This window comes from Carlito syrichta, unplaced genomic scaffold (assembly GCF_000164805.1).
Source record: "Carlito syrichta isolate Samal-C Ts95f unplaced genomic scaffold, Tarsius_syrichta-2.0.1 Scaffold308842, whole genome shotgun sequence".
Lineage (NCBI taxonomy): Eukaryota > Metazoa > Chordata > Mammalia > Primates > Tarsiidae > Carlito > Carlito syrichta.
Genome location: NW_007252938.1, coordinates 237,614 through 252,518, shown reverse-complemented (window position 1 = coordinate 252,518; position 14,905 = coordinate 237,614). Strand labels below are relative to the sequence as shown.

The window sequence follows — 14,905 nt, the reverse complement described above, 5'->3', positions numbered from 1 at the left end:
GATTACAGGCTAAGCCACCGACCCCAGCCGATACCATTTTCTTCTACCTCATTTAATCCTCAAAACAACTCTTAGGTAGTGACTATTCTTACTTTTTAGTTAACAGATCAATAAGCTGAAGTTTAGAGAAACTTAACAAAGGTGACAGGGCAAAAAACCAACCAAAGCAGAATTCCCAAGTTTCTGAAACCAGAGCTCTTAACCACCACACTATACTATTTATTTTCATTTATAAGATGTTTTCATAGACATTTATTTATCTTCATAGTTATCCTACAATATAAGAAAGGCAAAGATTTTTATTCTAAGTTTACAACTGATATTTAAAAATAATGTGATTATCCAAAGTCAGCAATAGTGATAATGAGAAATTCTGAGTTCCAACCCAAATTCAGAAATTTTTTGTTAGAGAAGCTTTGAGCAAACCACTTTTTCTCTCTGGATTTAAATTTCTTCATCCATAAGTAAAGGGAGGAGACTAGACTCATGGTTTTCGACCTTGTTTTTTCTTTTGTTTTCAGAGTTGGGGTCTCATTATGCTGCCAGGCTGGCCTTGAACTCCCGGGCTTAATAACTCTCTTGCCTCAGTTTTCTGAGCAGTTGAGACCTCAGATGCATACTGCTGTGTCTGGCCAAACTTTCTTTTTGTTTCAGCAAGAAAAACCTTCCTTTTAATGGAAATTGTATACTGAAATATATGTGTGTGTATGAGTATTTTTTTTTTTTTGAGTTGGAGTCTCACTCTGTTGCCCAGACTGGAGTGCAGTGGCCGCTCCCGGCCACCGCAGCCTTGACCTGCTGGGCTCCGGCGATCCTTCCGCCTTAGTCTTCCGAGTAGCCGGAATTACAGGTGCATGCTACTACGCCTGGCTAATTTTTTGATTTATTGTAGAGATGAGGTCTTGCCTGCCCAGACGGGTCTCGAACCCGCAGGCTCAGGCAATGCACTCACCTCAGCCTCCCAAAGGCGTGGGATTACAGGCTGAGCCACCAAGCCTGGCTTGTATGAGTATTTTTTTCAGCAAATAAAAGCAGAGCTCTGGTTAAAGCACAGGCTGGGGCCTAGAGACAAAACTTTGCCTCCCTCTCTTCAACTTCTAGAAGTGGGTCCCCACAGAGTACAGTCTGAAAAGCATGTGCTAGAAGATAGCTAATTTTTTTTTTTAGTTGGGGTCTCACTGTCGCCCAGGCTGACTGGAGCGCAGTAGCATGCTCATGGCCATCCCAGCATCGACCTGCTGGACTCAGGTGATCCTTTGCTTCAGTCTTCAAAGTAGCTGGAACTACAGGGGCACACTACCACACCCGGCTAATTTTTTGATTTAATGTAGAAATGAGGGTTCACCAAGTTGTTCAGGATGTTCTCGAACCCGTGGGCTCAGGCAATCTGCTCACCTCAGCCTCCCAAAGTGCTGGGATTACAGGCTCGAGACACTACACCCGGTCAATAGCTAATTTTCTTTAGAATTTTTTAAAATGTAGAGACAAAGTCTTACTATACTGCTTAGGCTGGTCTCAAACTCCTGGCTTCAAGCAGTCCTCCTACCTCAGCCTCCCAAAGTGCTGGGATTACAGGCATGAGGCACCATACCTGGCTGTTCTTTAGCACTTTATAATGTTGAGTCTATGAAGAAGCTGTATATGGTGGTTTACACCTGTAATCCCAATACTTTGGGAGGCTGAGGCAGGAGGACTGCTTGAGCACAGGTGTTTGAGATCAGTCTAGGCAACATAGCGAGATCCCCGTTTGTACAAAAAAATAAAAAATAAAAAATAATTACCCCTTTCTCTGCGGAATCACCATGGCGGCTGGGACCCTGTACACATATCCTGAAAACTGGAGGGCCTTCAAGGCCCTCATTGCTGCTCAGTACAGCGGGGCTCTGATCCACGTGCTCTCCGTGCCACCCCACTTCCACTTTGGCCAAACGAACCATACACCTGAATTTCTCCGCAAATTTCCTGCTGGCAAGGTTCCAGCATTTGAGGGTGACGATGGATTCTGTGTGTTTGAGAGCAATGCCATTGCCTATTATGTGAGCAATGAGGAACTGCATGGAAGTACTCCAGAGGCAGTGGCCCAGGTGGTGCAGTGGGTGAGCTTTCCTGATAGCGACATAGTGTCCCCAGCGAGTACCTGGGTGTTCCCCACTTTCCCATCATGCATCACAAGAGGCCACCGAAAATGCAAAGGAAGCCGGGCTCAGTGGCTCAGCCTGTAATCCCGTGCCTTTGGGAGGCTGAGGTGAGTGGATTGCCTGAGCCCGCAGGTTTGAGACCCACCCGGGCAACTTAGCGAGACCTCATCTCCACAATAACTCAAAAACTAGCTGGGCGTGGTAGCGCATGCCTGTAGTTCTGGCTACTTGGAAGGCTGAGGCAGAGGATTGCCGGAGCCCAGCAGGTCCAGGCTGCGGTGGCCGGGAGCGGCCACTGTACTCCAGTCTGGACGACAGAGTGAGACTCCAACTCAAAAAAAAAAAAAAAAAGAAAATGCAAAGGAGGAGGTGAGGCAAATTCTGGGGCTGTTGGATGCTCACTTGAAGACGAGGACTTTTCTGGTAGGCGAACGAGTGACACTGGCTGACATCACAGTTGTCTACACCCTGTTGTGGCTCTATAAGCAAGTCCTGGAGCCTTCTTTCCGCCAGGCCTTTCCCAATACCAACCGCTGGTTCCTCACCTGCATTAACCAGCCCCAGTTCCGTGCTGTCTTGGGGGAAGTGAAACTTTGTGAGAAGATGGCCCAGTTTGATGCTAAAAAGTTTGCAGAGAGCCACCCTAAAAAGGACACCCCACGAAAAGAAAAGGGTTCATGGGAAGAGAAGCAGAAGGTCCAGGCTGAGCGGAAGGAGAAAAAGGCAGCTGTCCCTGCTCCTGAGGAGATGGACGAATGTGAACAGGCCCTGGCTGCTGAGCCCAAGGCCAAAGACCCGTTTGCTCACCTGCCCAAGAGTACCTTTGTGTTGGATGAATTTAAGTGCAAGTACTCCAATGAGGACACACACACTGTGGCACTGCCATATTTTTGGGAGCACTTTGATAAGGATGGCTGGTCCCTGTGGTATTCTGAGTACCGCTTCCCTGAAGAGCTCACTCAGATCTTTATGAGTTGCAACCTCATCACTGGAATGTTCCAGCGATTGGACAAACTGAGGAAGAATGCCTTTGCCAGTGTCATCCTCTTTGGAACCAACAAATGCAGCTCCATTTCGGGAGTCTGGGTCTTTCGAGGCCAGGAGCTTGCCTTTCCGCTGAGTCCAGATTGGCAGGTGGACTACAAGTCATATACATGGCGGAAACTGGATCCTGGCAGCGAGGAGGCCCAGACACTGGTGTGAGAGTACTTTTCCTGGGAGGGGACCTTCCAGCATGTGGGCAAAGCCTTCAATCAGGGCAAGGTCTTCAAGTGAACTTCTCTTGCCATTGCCTAGCTGCCTGCACCTGCCATTCAGGGAGATGGGGGTCATTAAAGGAAACTGAACATTGGAAAAAAAAAATTAGCCATGCATTGTGGCATGTATCTGTAAGTCCTAGCTACTCAGGAAGCTGAGGGGAAGGATTGTCTGAGCCCAGGAGGTCAAGGCTGCAGTGAGCTGTGATCGTACCATTGCACTCCAGCCTGGGCAACAGAGTGAGACACTGACTCAAAAGTCTATGAAGAAAGATGTTTAGGCTGACCATGCAGGTAAGGGAGGTAAGTAAAATTTTTATTTCATTTCACTTAGAATATATTAGTTTCTAAAAGCTCAAAGGGTCTTTTTGAAATACGTGGGGATGTTTTTGATTGTCACAATGATTAGGAAGCAATACTGTCATTAGAGTCTGGGGGCCAGGAATGCTAAATATTTCACCATGCAAATAATATTGCTATAAAATTTAGACTTATCTCCCAAAATGCCAATGGCACTCCTTGAGAAAGACCAGGGTAACAGAAGAGGAAGAGAAGGAAGAGGGAGTAAACAGACAGAGCAATGACAACAGAAAAAGGGGTGAGACGTCCCTAAGAGTTACCATATTGGATTAGACCTGGACTTGCGGCCTAGGATCTACCTCTAACTGTGATGTTACAGAACTTTTAGGGAAGAGGCGTGAGATCACATTTGATGGTGGTGGTGACATCCTCACAGCTCAGGTATTACCTTGAGTGTCTTGGTCTGCTCTCAAAGGCAGAGTGACCAAATTGCCCTTCTAGGGGACCCTGACGCAGATTCTGGGCCTAAAACTTTGGCAGCTCCCTTCAAACTATGGGTGTGAATCCTGAGGTACTTCCTTTTCTACTTTCAATTTCTGGGAACACTTCTTTTATGCTTCCTGCACTTCTCAGGGAACAACCTGAGGGCAAGAACTGTTTCTCCTCTTAGACTCTGAACTCCCAGAGAAGGCACAATGTCTCTTCTATTAGATCAGGAATTTCCTGAAAGTGGAGCCAAGTCTCCTATTTCCTTCACTCCTTTCAGTCATCAAGAAAAAAAGTTATGCGTGCTAATATACCTGAGAGGAAAATGATACCACGTGGCTGATCTTCACAGGAGCCATGGTGGGCCCAGCAGTTGTATCAAGTACAAGGCAAAAATGCTTTCTTCCAAGATTTCTTCTGTCACCACTTTGGTAATCCTTATGTTTTGGTCCTGTCAGCTTCCAGAAGAGAAAGAATCCTCATGTTACTCCTAGAGAAGAAAATAAAGCAAAAACAAACTAGCCATGCTGTGATAATAGGAGCTATTTGTAGTCGTTGGCCAGTCCATTTCTGATGACCGACATGGGCCTGGTGCAGGTAGCGGGCAGGGAATAGATCTAGACCAGCTGATAAGACTCCAACAAATGTGAAATAACTGGAATGAGACCAAAAGGCAACAGAGTAGCAAGTACATAATATATTCATATATGGATGTTGGATTTGTATGTAGGTGAGCCCCCAAGGGCATGAAGTGTACCTAAAATCATTCACCTTTATAAGCCTAAAGCCCAGCACATTGTAAGGATAGGCAACAAATGTTCAACTAAATATAGAATACAACTCTTTTGTATTCCTTTTTCATATAAAATGAATTTTCCTCAATTAACTTTTCATTAAGTTACTCCTCTACTAGAAATCTTCAATGGCTTGCTGATGTATGTACCTTAAGTACCTACCATATGGCATGCACTTTGCTATATGACAGGTGCTTAATAAATATTAATTCAGCTTGGTCGCCTTGAAGCGTCTACAGTGTAGATCTGTTTCCTGCTTTATCTCATACTGTCACTCTCATCAGAAGAAGTGTTTTACCTGTCATTGTTTTGCTTAATAATTTAATCTTAAAAAGTTTAAATTAATAATCAATTTGTACTTTTTTGGGGCTATTTGTACTTTGTCTTTTGCTAAACTTTTTATGTAAAAGTTTAAATATATTAAAAACACACATATTAGTGTCCTGAACTCTCATGCATCCACCATTTTGCTTCAACAATTCCTAGGCAAAAAAAGTTTATTTATTTAAATATATTTTAGAAAAAAGTTTTAAAGTTGTCTTGAGTGTCTTTAGGTGGGCTCTCTTCAAATATTCATACGTGTTAATTATCATGTTGTTACCCACTTGGCTCCTGAAAATATGAGTCCATGGCCCTGATATATTCCTGGCCTTATAGTGGTCTTCTTGCCTACCTCCCGACCAAAAAAATTTTTTTTCCTGCTTTCAAGGTTTTGATCATGCCATTGCTTCTGCTTGGAATGCTCTTTCTCTTTCTCATTTGTCAAATCTAATGCATCTTCATGCCCAATGTCACTTCTGTTTAACCAGCTTAAGGTGACAGCTCCATCCTGTCAATTCTCACTTAGTATTTAACACAGAGTGCCTTGCATTACAATTATATGGGTATATGTCTTATGTCCCTTGACAAACTGTAAGCTCTTGGAGACAGGCTTCATGTCTGATTCATTTCTGTATACCCAATGTAATAGAGAGAAGAATATCATTCCCGATTCACAAATGTCTACTGAATGAATGACCATAACAATTGAGCTCGAGGCTGGGCACAGTGGCACTACCTGTAATCCCAGTACTTTGGAGGGCCAAGGCTGGAGGATTGCTTGACCCCAGGAGTTTAAGACAAGCCTGGGCAACATAGTGAGACCTCGACTCCATAAAAAAAATAAAAAAATTGGCCAGGCGTAGTGGTGCATGCCTATAGTCCCAGCTACTTGGGAGGTTGAGGAGGGTGGGTCACTTCAGTTCAAGAGTTAGAGGCGGCCGGGCTCGGTGGCTCAGCCTGTAATCCCAGCGCTTTGGGAGGCCGAGGTGAGTGGATTGCCTGAGCCCGCGGGTTTGTGACTCGCCTGGCAACTTGGGGAGACCTCATCTCTACAATAAATCAAAAAATTAGCTGGGTGTGGTAGCGGGTGCTTGTAGTTCTAGCTACTGGGAAGGCTGAGGCGGAAGGATCGCCAGAGCCCAGCAGGTCGAGGCTGCGGTGGCCAGAAGCGGCCACTGCACTCCAGTCTGGGCGGCAGAGTGAGACTCCAACTCAAAAAAAAAAAAAAAGAAGAGTTAGAGGCTGTGGTGAGCTATGATCATACCACTGTACTCCAGCATGGGTGACAGAGTGAGACCCTGACTCAAAAAAAAAAAAAAAAAGAGTTCCAAAGGGCATGCAGTCACAAAGCATTTAAAGTGGGGTAGACTATAGCAACAGCAATAACAAACTTTTAGTGAATTTCATTTAAATGTCAAGCATTCCTCACAGGACACAGCCAACGTGGTGCTAAGGCTTCAAAGAGAAAAGAATGAAGGATGAGTCCTGAGTCACCTCTTCAGGCCTCCAGATTACTCAGAGCTGAATATTCCCACTACAGGAACTTATAGAGCATTCAACAAACACTCTTTTCTTCTCTCTGCTAGATATTGGAGATAACAAAATACTAAAAATAAATAAGGCATTGTCTCTATTTTGGAGATACTCATGGTATATATTTGTGATTTGACGCAAAAAACTCCACCATCTCTCATCAGTGACAAATAAATGCCGGCCTTAGCAAGGCCCCAAATCACACTCTTGGCTTGGAGACCCCAAAGATGTCAATCTCAGATATTTCATTTAGTTAGTATCTTGGGGAGTGTCTAGTAGGTACCAGGCACTGTACTAGGTGCTAAATACACAGTGCTGATTAAGACATATAACATTCTTTGCCATTAAGATCATCATCTCTCAAACTGTCTGTAGTTCTCAAAGGATTAAGTTCTTTCAGACGTCCTAGCCCTTTCAAGTGCTGCTGTTTCTGCTTTTTGGTAATGGATTGTTTACTCTGTGTGCCTCCTCATTAAATAGTGAGTTCTTTGAGGATATTAATTTTTGTCATGGTTGTCATCTCTCACGCCTCAGAGATGTGCTGAAACACAGTAGGCATCAATAAATATCCATTGAAAGAGCAAGTCTATTAAGTCAATATAATTCCAATCAGAATTTCAGAAGTTTCTGGCAAAAATGACAAATTCATTAACCAATATAGGGCCACAAAGCACTAAAACAATTATAAAAAAAAAGATCAAAGAGGCAGGACATCAATTCATTTGAAAAAGCCAATGAAGTCACAGTATTTAAAACATATTGTCTATAGAAACAGAAACAGATTTCAGAAACTGACTCATAAATGGGAACTTACAACCTGTCAGGATTATAAGATTGAGAAGCATCATGATTCTGTCAGAAAATGATAAATAAATGGTGCTCAGAAAATTGATTTGACAACATGAAGAAAATGACTAACTGAAAGAAGGTATTTACAACACATGTAAGTTTGGACAATATTCAGAAAATAGTTTTTTGTTTTTAATTTTAATTTAATTTAAGTTTTGATTTGGAGTCTTACTCTGTCGCTCAGGCCAGAGTGCACTGGCATGCTCATGGCCACTGCAGCCTCCACCTGCTGGGCTCAGGTGATCTTTCCGCCTTAGCCTTCCAAGTAGCTGGAACTACAGGCATACACAACCATGCCCAGCTAATTTTTTGATTTATTGTATTATGAGGTCATGCCAGGTTGCCCAGGCTGGTCTTGAACCCATGGGCTCAAGCAATCCTCTCAGCTTGGTCTCCCAAAGTGCTGGGATTATAGGCATAAGCCACCGTGCCCAGGCTTTTTTTTTTTAAACTACAAATCAGTAAGAAAAGGACAAGCAATCTGACAGAAAACTGGGGAGAAGATATAAAGAGATAATTCATATTAGATTACATCTGAATGACCCAAAACCTACATTTAAAAAAAACCCCTCAGTCTCCCTGGTCATAAGGATAGTGCAAATACCATTTACCTCTAGAACTGGCAAAAACTTAAAAGTCTCATAATAGCCGGGCCATGGTTGGCAATAATGTGGGGGAATGGGTCCCCTCATAGTCAGTCCATCTCAATTCTGACTAGACACGTTTCAAGAATACAATAGCTACATGTGGCTAGTAGTTAATTTATTGGAACAGGCAAGCTCTAGAGGGATTCATATGTGTACAAAAAGATACATACAATATTTCTTTCTTTTTTTTCTTTTTTGAGTTGGAGTTTCACTCCGTCACCCAGACTGGAGTGCAGTGGCCGCTCCCGGTCACCACAACCTCAACCCACTGGGCTCTCGTGATCCTTCCGCCTCAGCCTTCTGAGTAGCTGGAATTACAGGTGCGCGCTACCACACCTGGCTGATTTTTGATTTATGGTAGAGATGAGGTCTCGCCAAGTTGCCCAGGCGGGTCTTGAACCCGCAGGCTGAGGCAATCCACTCACCTCAGCCTCCCAAAGGCGCGGGATTAAAGGCTGAGCCACCGAGCCCGGCTACATACAATATTTCTAATTACAAAAATCATAAAACTCTAATGTCCACCAATTGAGGAATAAATGAAATGCTATTTATCATAACAGTTAAAAAGGAGTGCATTAGACATAAATATACATAAACATGGACAGGCCTCAAAAATAGTATTGTATGAAAGAATTAAGCTAAAGAAGGCTGCTGGGCATGGTGGTGCAAACCTGTAATCCCAGTACTTTGGGAGGCGAAAGAACTGCTTGAGCCTAGGAGTTCAAGACCAGCCTGGGCAACATAGTGAGATCTCATCTCTACATAAATAAAAATTAAAAAGTTGGAAATAAAAATTAAAAAGTTAGCTGAAGCCAGGCTCGGTGGCTCAGCCTGTAATCCCGCGCCTTGGGAGGCTGAGGTGAGTGAATTGCCTGAGCCCGCGAGTTAGAGACCCGCCTGGGCAACTTGGTGAGACTTCAATCTCTACAATAAATTAAAAAATTAGCCAGGTGTGGTAGTGTGCGTCTGTAGTTCCAGCTACTTGGAAGGTTGAGCCAGAAGGAGCGCCAGAGGCCAGCAGGTCGAGGCTGCAGTGGCCAGGGGCGGCCACTGCACTCCAGTCTGGGTGACAGGGTGAGACACCAACTCAAAAAAAAAAAAAAAAAAAGTTAGCTGAGTTTGTTGGCATGAGCCTGTAGTCCCACTACTCCAAAGGCTGAGGCAGAAGGGTCACCTATGCTCAGGAGGTCCAGGCTGTGGTGAGCTCTGATTGTGCCACTGCACTCCAGCCTGGGTGACAGAGTAAGACTTCGAACTCAAAGAAAGAAAGAAAAAAAAAGAATGATACATAGAAAATAACACCTACGCTCATTTAAAAACAAAATTTAAACAAAGATAAAAACCAAAATGAGACAATACTATACATATTGCACAGCTGTATACTGTATATATGTATCTATAAACAGATAAGTCCGAAATTTACTGTTTTATTTTATCTTAAAAAAAAAAAAAAAGAAGAGGAAATAGACCATAATGTCAAAAGTCAATTTGGGACGATGAACAGTGTTCATAATATTTTCCGCATTGTTTCACCTAATAAAGTTAATTATTTTTAGTTTAAGTAAATGAGATGCCTGTAGATGATGTAAATACTACTCTGTAATTTCCTGTCAGTCCTAATGTAAAGTTAACTGGCATTCTAGGGGTTCTGTGAGCCCACAGGTGATCCAAGTCCTATTAACTCGAAAGATCCAGTAGGACCCCAGAGGCGTGTGAGCTAGGGCTGCAGGCTTGCAAGGATCGAGTTCAGATGTACAAAGAACAGGATGTTGAAAAATCAGTTACGAGGGCATAATGGGAGCAGGGCACAGGGAATAGGTGTACAACAAGGCGGGTAAGGGTAGAAGCTGGGGACGCAGGATGTGGGAGTAGGAAAGAGTACCGAGACGTGTGAAGTGGCATGACAGCCTAAGTAAGAAGCCGGATTTGGGGCCGTGGAGCTACCTCAAGGCTCTTTAGTTCTCAGCTTCGGGAGCCTAGGCTGCCGGCTACTTCCACGGCTCCTCGGAACCGGCTGCTCTGTCCATTTCCTTCATGGCCACCCCCTCCCCTCAGGCCATTTCCCTTCCCCATCAACAAACCCTAGCGCCCCTCACCTGGGAACCATGGACCCCAAACACCCACCGTTGCCTCAGATCGTGGACCACAAACCCATTCTCCCGCCAATGCAGCCCTCCGACCTCCGCCTTCTGACCCCGGGCGCCACTCTTCCGCCTTCCGAAGCTCAGGAATGTGTTCTGGGAGCCTCAAGAAGCCGCTGTTTCTGAAAAGCTACTCCTACTGAGGCAAGACGGTAGGTACTGCAACCAGGAAAATACATTCTCGTGTATCTGTATGTATCTTTTCACTCACTAGAACGCCTTAATAGAGAGAGCAAAATTTAAACTTCCGGGTCAGATTCAGTGCAGCCCGGGAAATGTAGTCCATAGTTCCCACGCCTCACTCCTTGGAGCCCAGTCTGAGGGAGTGTCGCAAAAGTTGCCCGTTTAGGGACTTTACCCTTTGGCTTCCCAAAGGGGAGAACTGGCTAAATATTTGCACTAAAAATAATACGAATCCGGTTTCTCACTTTCCAACAACCCTCCGCTGCTTACACTTGGAAGGACACGTGAATCACCTCTCCCAGGTCCCGAAAGGCGCAGCAGGTTGATAGTCTCTTGGTCCCTGACAGTCTCCGCCTTCCTTGCTGCCCCGCCCCCTCTGCTGGATCCTGCACCGCCGATTGGCTAGAAGCACTTGAGCGGCGGAAGCAGCTGGCTCGCGCGGGGACTTGGGGGAGGGGGCGAGCCGCGAAGATGGCGGCAGTGGTGGAGGTGGAGGTTGGAGGAGGTGCTGCTGGGGAACGGGAGCTGGATGAGGTAAGCGGAGTTGTGAGATGAGGAGAGGAGAGACTCAGCCTGAAACTGAAGGGAGGAGCAGTGAGGTTTCGGGGGAGGGGGAGTCCAAGGAGAGAAGGGAAGGATCCTGAGAGGGAAGGAGCTGACTGGGGGGCGGGTGCGCGGGGCAGGGAATCAGGGACTTCTGACTTGGGAACCTCGAGGCGGCCCTGGGGATAGAAGACTTGCAGTATCCTCAACAGTGGAGGTGGAGGACGGGGAGAGAGGCCAGAGGGTGTGGGGGTGTTAAGATTTTAGGATTTTTGTTTGGGGGTCCTAGGGTAGGACTAAAGGGCTGAGAAAGAGTTTGAGTTGGAGGGACGTGGATTTCTGCTAGGGAAGGCCAGGCTGCCACTGTGGGAGAGGACTCTGTCTAAGCTTGGGATGGGGGCTGGGGACATGGACCGGGAAAGAGTGCTAATTTACAAGTATGATAGCTTTGAGTTATTTTAAAGTAGGAACTATTTTATTCTTTATCCTTGCATTCTAGGTCTTTATACATAATGTGTGCTCAGTAAAGTTTTGGTCAACGAATGGAAGAACGAATGGATGAATGAATGATTGTATACCGGAATTTACCCGTTCACTCATTTAGTAAACATTGTCACCTTTGTGCTGAGGCCTGGGCTAGGTGCTAGGAAGAAGCCTAGGTTCCTTTCCTTGAAGAGTCCACAGTCTACTGGTGGGAGACAGACAAGACTAGTCATTGCATGAGAGGTATAATGGTGGCACTGAGAAGAGCGCACCAGTTCACTTTGGGCTAGGGAAGACTTCCCAGAGTTGCTGAGTCTTAAAGAATAAATAATCCTCTATTTCTGTTTCTCTATCTCTAGACTTAGAATTTCCTCGAAGATGAGCTCCTTGAGAGTTTATGTCCTCTTTAGCTATCTGATAGGCATTTAAAATTGAGATATTGAATTGCCGGTTGTCCTTGAAGGAATCAGTAGCAGGAAGGAGATGATTTGTTTGAAAGGAATGAAGGGACAAGGCTGAGAAGCAGAGAGAGGTGAGAAAGAAATGGGAAGAGATTCTGTAGCCAAAGGGACATTGATAGCTAGTGGTGTTTATGGTCTTGCACAGAAACAGCATATGGAAAGAGACAGCATGGAGGAATAGGAGGGGGGTTTGATTGTTAGAGATAGAACCAGTGGGATCTCTGAGGGTGTCAGAATCTTAAAGGCCCCCTGCTGTGTGCTGGGTGTGGGGAGAGTGAGGAGGATTGGGGTTGAGTGTCAGAGAAAAAGAGAAGTGGATTTGGAAAGCAAAGGCTGTCCCTTAGTGGTGGGATGAGTTGAAAAAGTTGGTTACCTGATGGAGATCATTAAGGTAGGAGAAAGAGACTGAGAAACTGACAGGTGATCAGCACACAGGGGAATTTTTAAAGCAGCATTGTAGCCCTTTACTTCCTAATCACTAGAGACTAGAGGTGTTTGAGTACTAGTTGGTTGGTTAAGTGGAGTGGTTGTGGAAATGATCCCTAAGGTCCTTTCTGTCTTTAAGTTTTGTGATTACAGTTGGCTGTGGTTCAGTGAGATATATTTGAAAACACTTTGGAAAGGGTAAATACTACATTGAAGTTGTTATTTATGGTTTGTTCACCATGGGCTCTCGTCTGAGACAGTTACATATATCGGGGTTCATTGAGGTAAAGAGCAAAAGTTCTGGGAGAGAAGAAAGGAACTTAAAATTTTTATGTAAGACATTATTTATTTTTGTTTCTTAGCTTTTCTTTGTACTTTTAAGGTCTTCAGAGCTTCCAGTAATATAATATACTTTCCAGAGTATCATGCCTTGATGTTAACTTTGTATGAAACAACTCACATTCTTCCCAGGAACTTTTTACTTGTTTCATTTCCTCAGGAAGGTTATAATCTGTTGTCTGGAAATTCTGTGTGGACTGATTCTTTTTTTTGGTATGTTTAAGAAATTAACTCAGAAGCAGAAAAGTCATCCCTCAAAGCTCCAAAAAGAAGAGAGGTCTGGCCTGACAGACCTTAGTTTGTATTCAAGTTTCTACTAATGTCTCCCCAGCTATTTCTTTGCAGTTTTATCTTCTAAAAGAGAAGGTGAAATCCATCATTTAATATGTAATTATGGAGCCTACTGTGTGTCATATACTGAGAATTCAGATGAGTATGACAGGACCTTTACCAATTTACAGTCTAGTGAACAGACATGCAAATAGCCCATTACACAGGATAATTGCTATAATGGAAGCATGTAACAAATGCAGTGGAGCACAAGAAAAAAACTCTTGAGTCTGCTGGGGCAATCAGTGAAGTCTTTATGACAGAAATAGATTTGAGCTGAAAAATTAAAGGTTGGGTTTACAAAAAAGCAGTGATTTGCATGTGGCAGTAGAGTTGTTCCCCTGCAGCACTTTCTGCTTGGTTGATAGACTCTACTGTGGAGTCCAGGTTATAAAAGGGTAGTGGGTAACCTGGTAAGGGGATTGGTACACTTTTCTACTTCTTTGCAAAGAGTGTACATGCTGTGATTTATTCTTCAGAATATTACACCTATGTTTTATGATGCTATTAGCATGATCTATTATCTGGAATAGCAGTTCATTCATGATCCTTTTTCTTTTGTCTGGTTTCATTATTACAGTCTCTGAAAACTCAGAGGCAATTTAGGTTTGCTAATAGCTTCTGCTTTAGAGAGGTAAATAGTAAAAAGGGCTTAGGGAAAGAGCTACCTTTTCAGGTTCCTGTTTATTGAGCCCTAACCATAATCCAGCCTCTGTTTAAAGCCCTTTACCTGCATTGTCTCATTTATTGCTAACAGCAGCCCTGTTATATGTGAGTGAGATGATGTTAACCCCATTTTACAAATGAGGAGACTCAGATTAGAGAGGTTAAGGAACTTTTCCAGGATTCCACAGTTTGTGAGTCGGGATGTGCAGATTCATAGTCTCACTCTGTCACCCAGGCTGGAGTGCAGTGACACGCTCACAGCCACCGTACCCTCCACCTACTGGGCTCAGGTGATCCTTCTGCCTTAGCCTTCAAAGTAGCTGGAGCTACAGATGTGCGCCAACATGCCTGGCTGATTTTTTTATTTATTGTAGAAACGAAGTCTCGCCAAGTTGCCCAGACTGGTCTTGAACCCCTGAACTTAAGCAGTCCTCTTTCCTCTGCCTCCCAAAGTGCTGGGATTACAGGCATGAGCCAGGTACACCTATGCTGTACTGAGCTTATTCCATGCTATACTGAGTACCTGGGTTCCATTTCTTACTCCACTATTTGTGCTCTGGGGGTAGATACCATAAAGTTGTATAGTTTTAATCATCACATATGTAAAAGTTGAGAAAGTGTGTGTGTGTAGAATATTTATATTTTTGAGTCAGTGTTTCATTCTGTCACCCAGGCTGGGATGAATGGCATGCTCACAGCTACCTCAACCTCTATCTGCAGAGCTTAGGTGATCCTCCCGCCTCAGCCTTCCAGGTAGCTGGAACTATAGGCGTGCGCCACCATGCCCAGCTAATTTTTGGATTTAATGTAGAGATGAGGTCTCGCCATGTTGCTCAGGCTGGTCTCAAACCCCTGAACTCAGGCAATTCTCTCATCTCTGCCTCCCAAAGTGCTGGGATTATAGGCTTAAGCCACCACCCCTGGCTGCGCGTTTCTTCATGTATAAAAGTTCCAAGCTGGGCTCGGTGGCTCAGCCTGTAATCCCGCACCTTTGGGAGGCTGAGGTGAG

At 44.4% G+C, this 14,905-nt stretch overlaps 3 protein-coding genes across 5 annotated transcripts in view; 2 read left to right on the top strand and 1 right to left on the bottom strand.

Annotated features, from left to right (window-relative positions):
* The window catches only part of LOC103268515 (short transient receptor potential channel 2-like), a 44,739-nt gene extending 34,239 nt beyond the window's left edge, over positions 1-10,500 (bottom strand). Inside the window, exons 1-2 of the mRNA XM_008066097.1 lie at positions 10,421-10,500; positions 4,495-4,670 (exon numbers count right to left, since the gene is read on the bottom strand). Of these exons, the coding sequence (XP_008064288.1) occupies positions 4,495-4,539 (45 nt within the window). The 5' untranslated portion in view covers positions 4,540-4,670; positions 10,421-10,500. The remainder of the gene's footprint in view (positions 1-4,494; positions 4,671-10,420) is intronic.
* On the top strand, positions 1,787-3,489 carry LOC103268506 (elongation factor 1-gamma-like). The gene is made up of 2 exons (XM_008066091.2): positions 1,787-2,161; positions 2,465-3,489. The coding sequence occupies exons 1-2, from the start codon at positions 1,803-1,805 to the stop codon at positions 3,339-3,341; spliced, it is 1,236 nt and encodes a 411-aa protein (XP_008064282.2). The 5' UTR covers positions 1,787-1,802; the 3' UTR covers positions 3,342-3,489.
* A 258-nt stretch (positions 10,501-10,758) lies between the features above and the next one.
* Positions 10,759-14,905, top strand: part of RNF121 (ring finger protein 121) — a 64,432-nt gene continuing 60,285 nt past the window's right edge. For 2 of the 3 annotated variants that reach the window (XM_021716564.1, XM_008066089.2), the window contains exon 1: positions 10,759-11,182. In XM_021716564.1, the coding sequence (XP_021572239.1) occupies positions 11,120-11,182 (63 nt within the window). In that variant the 5' untranslated portion in view covers positions 10,759-11,119. The remainder of the gene's footprint in view (positions 11,183-14,905) is intronic. The other variant, XM_021716565.1, reaches the window with a different exon arrangement.

Coding starts and splice junctions, on each gene's coding strand:
- LOC103268506 (XM_008066091.2), top strand. CDS start 1,803: ATGGCGGCTGGGACCCTGTACACATATCCTGAAAACTGGAGGGCCTTC. Junction 2,162..2,464: donor GTGTTCCCCACTTTCCCATC/ATGCATCACAAG, acceptor ACAGAGTGAGAC/TCCAACTCAAAAAAAAAAAA.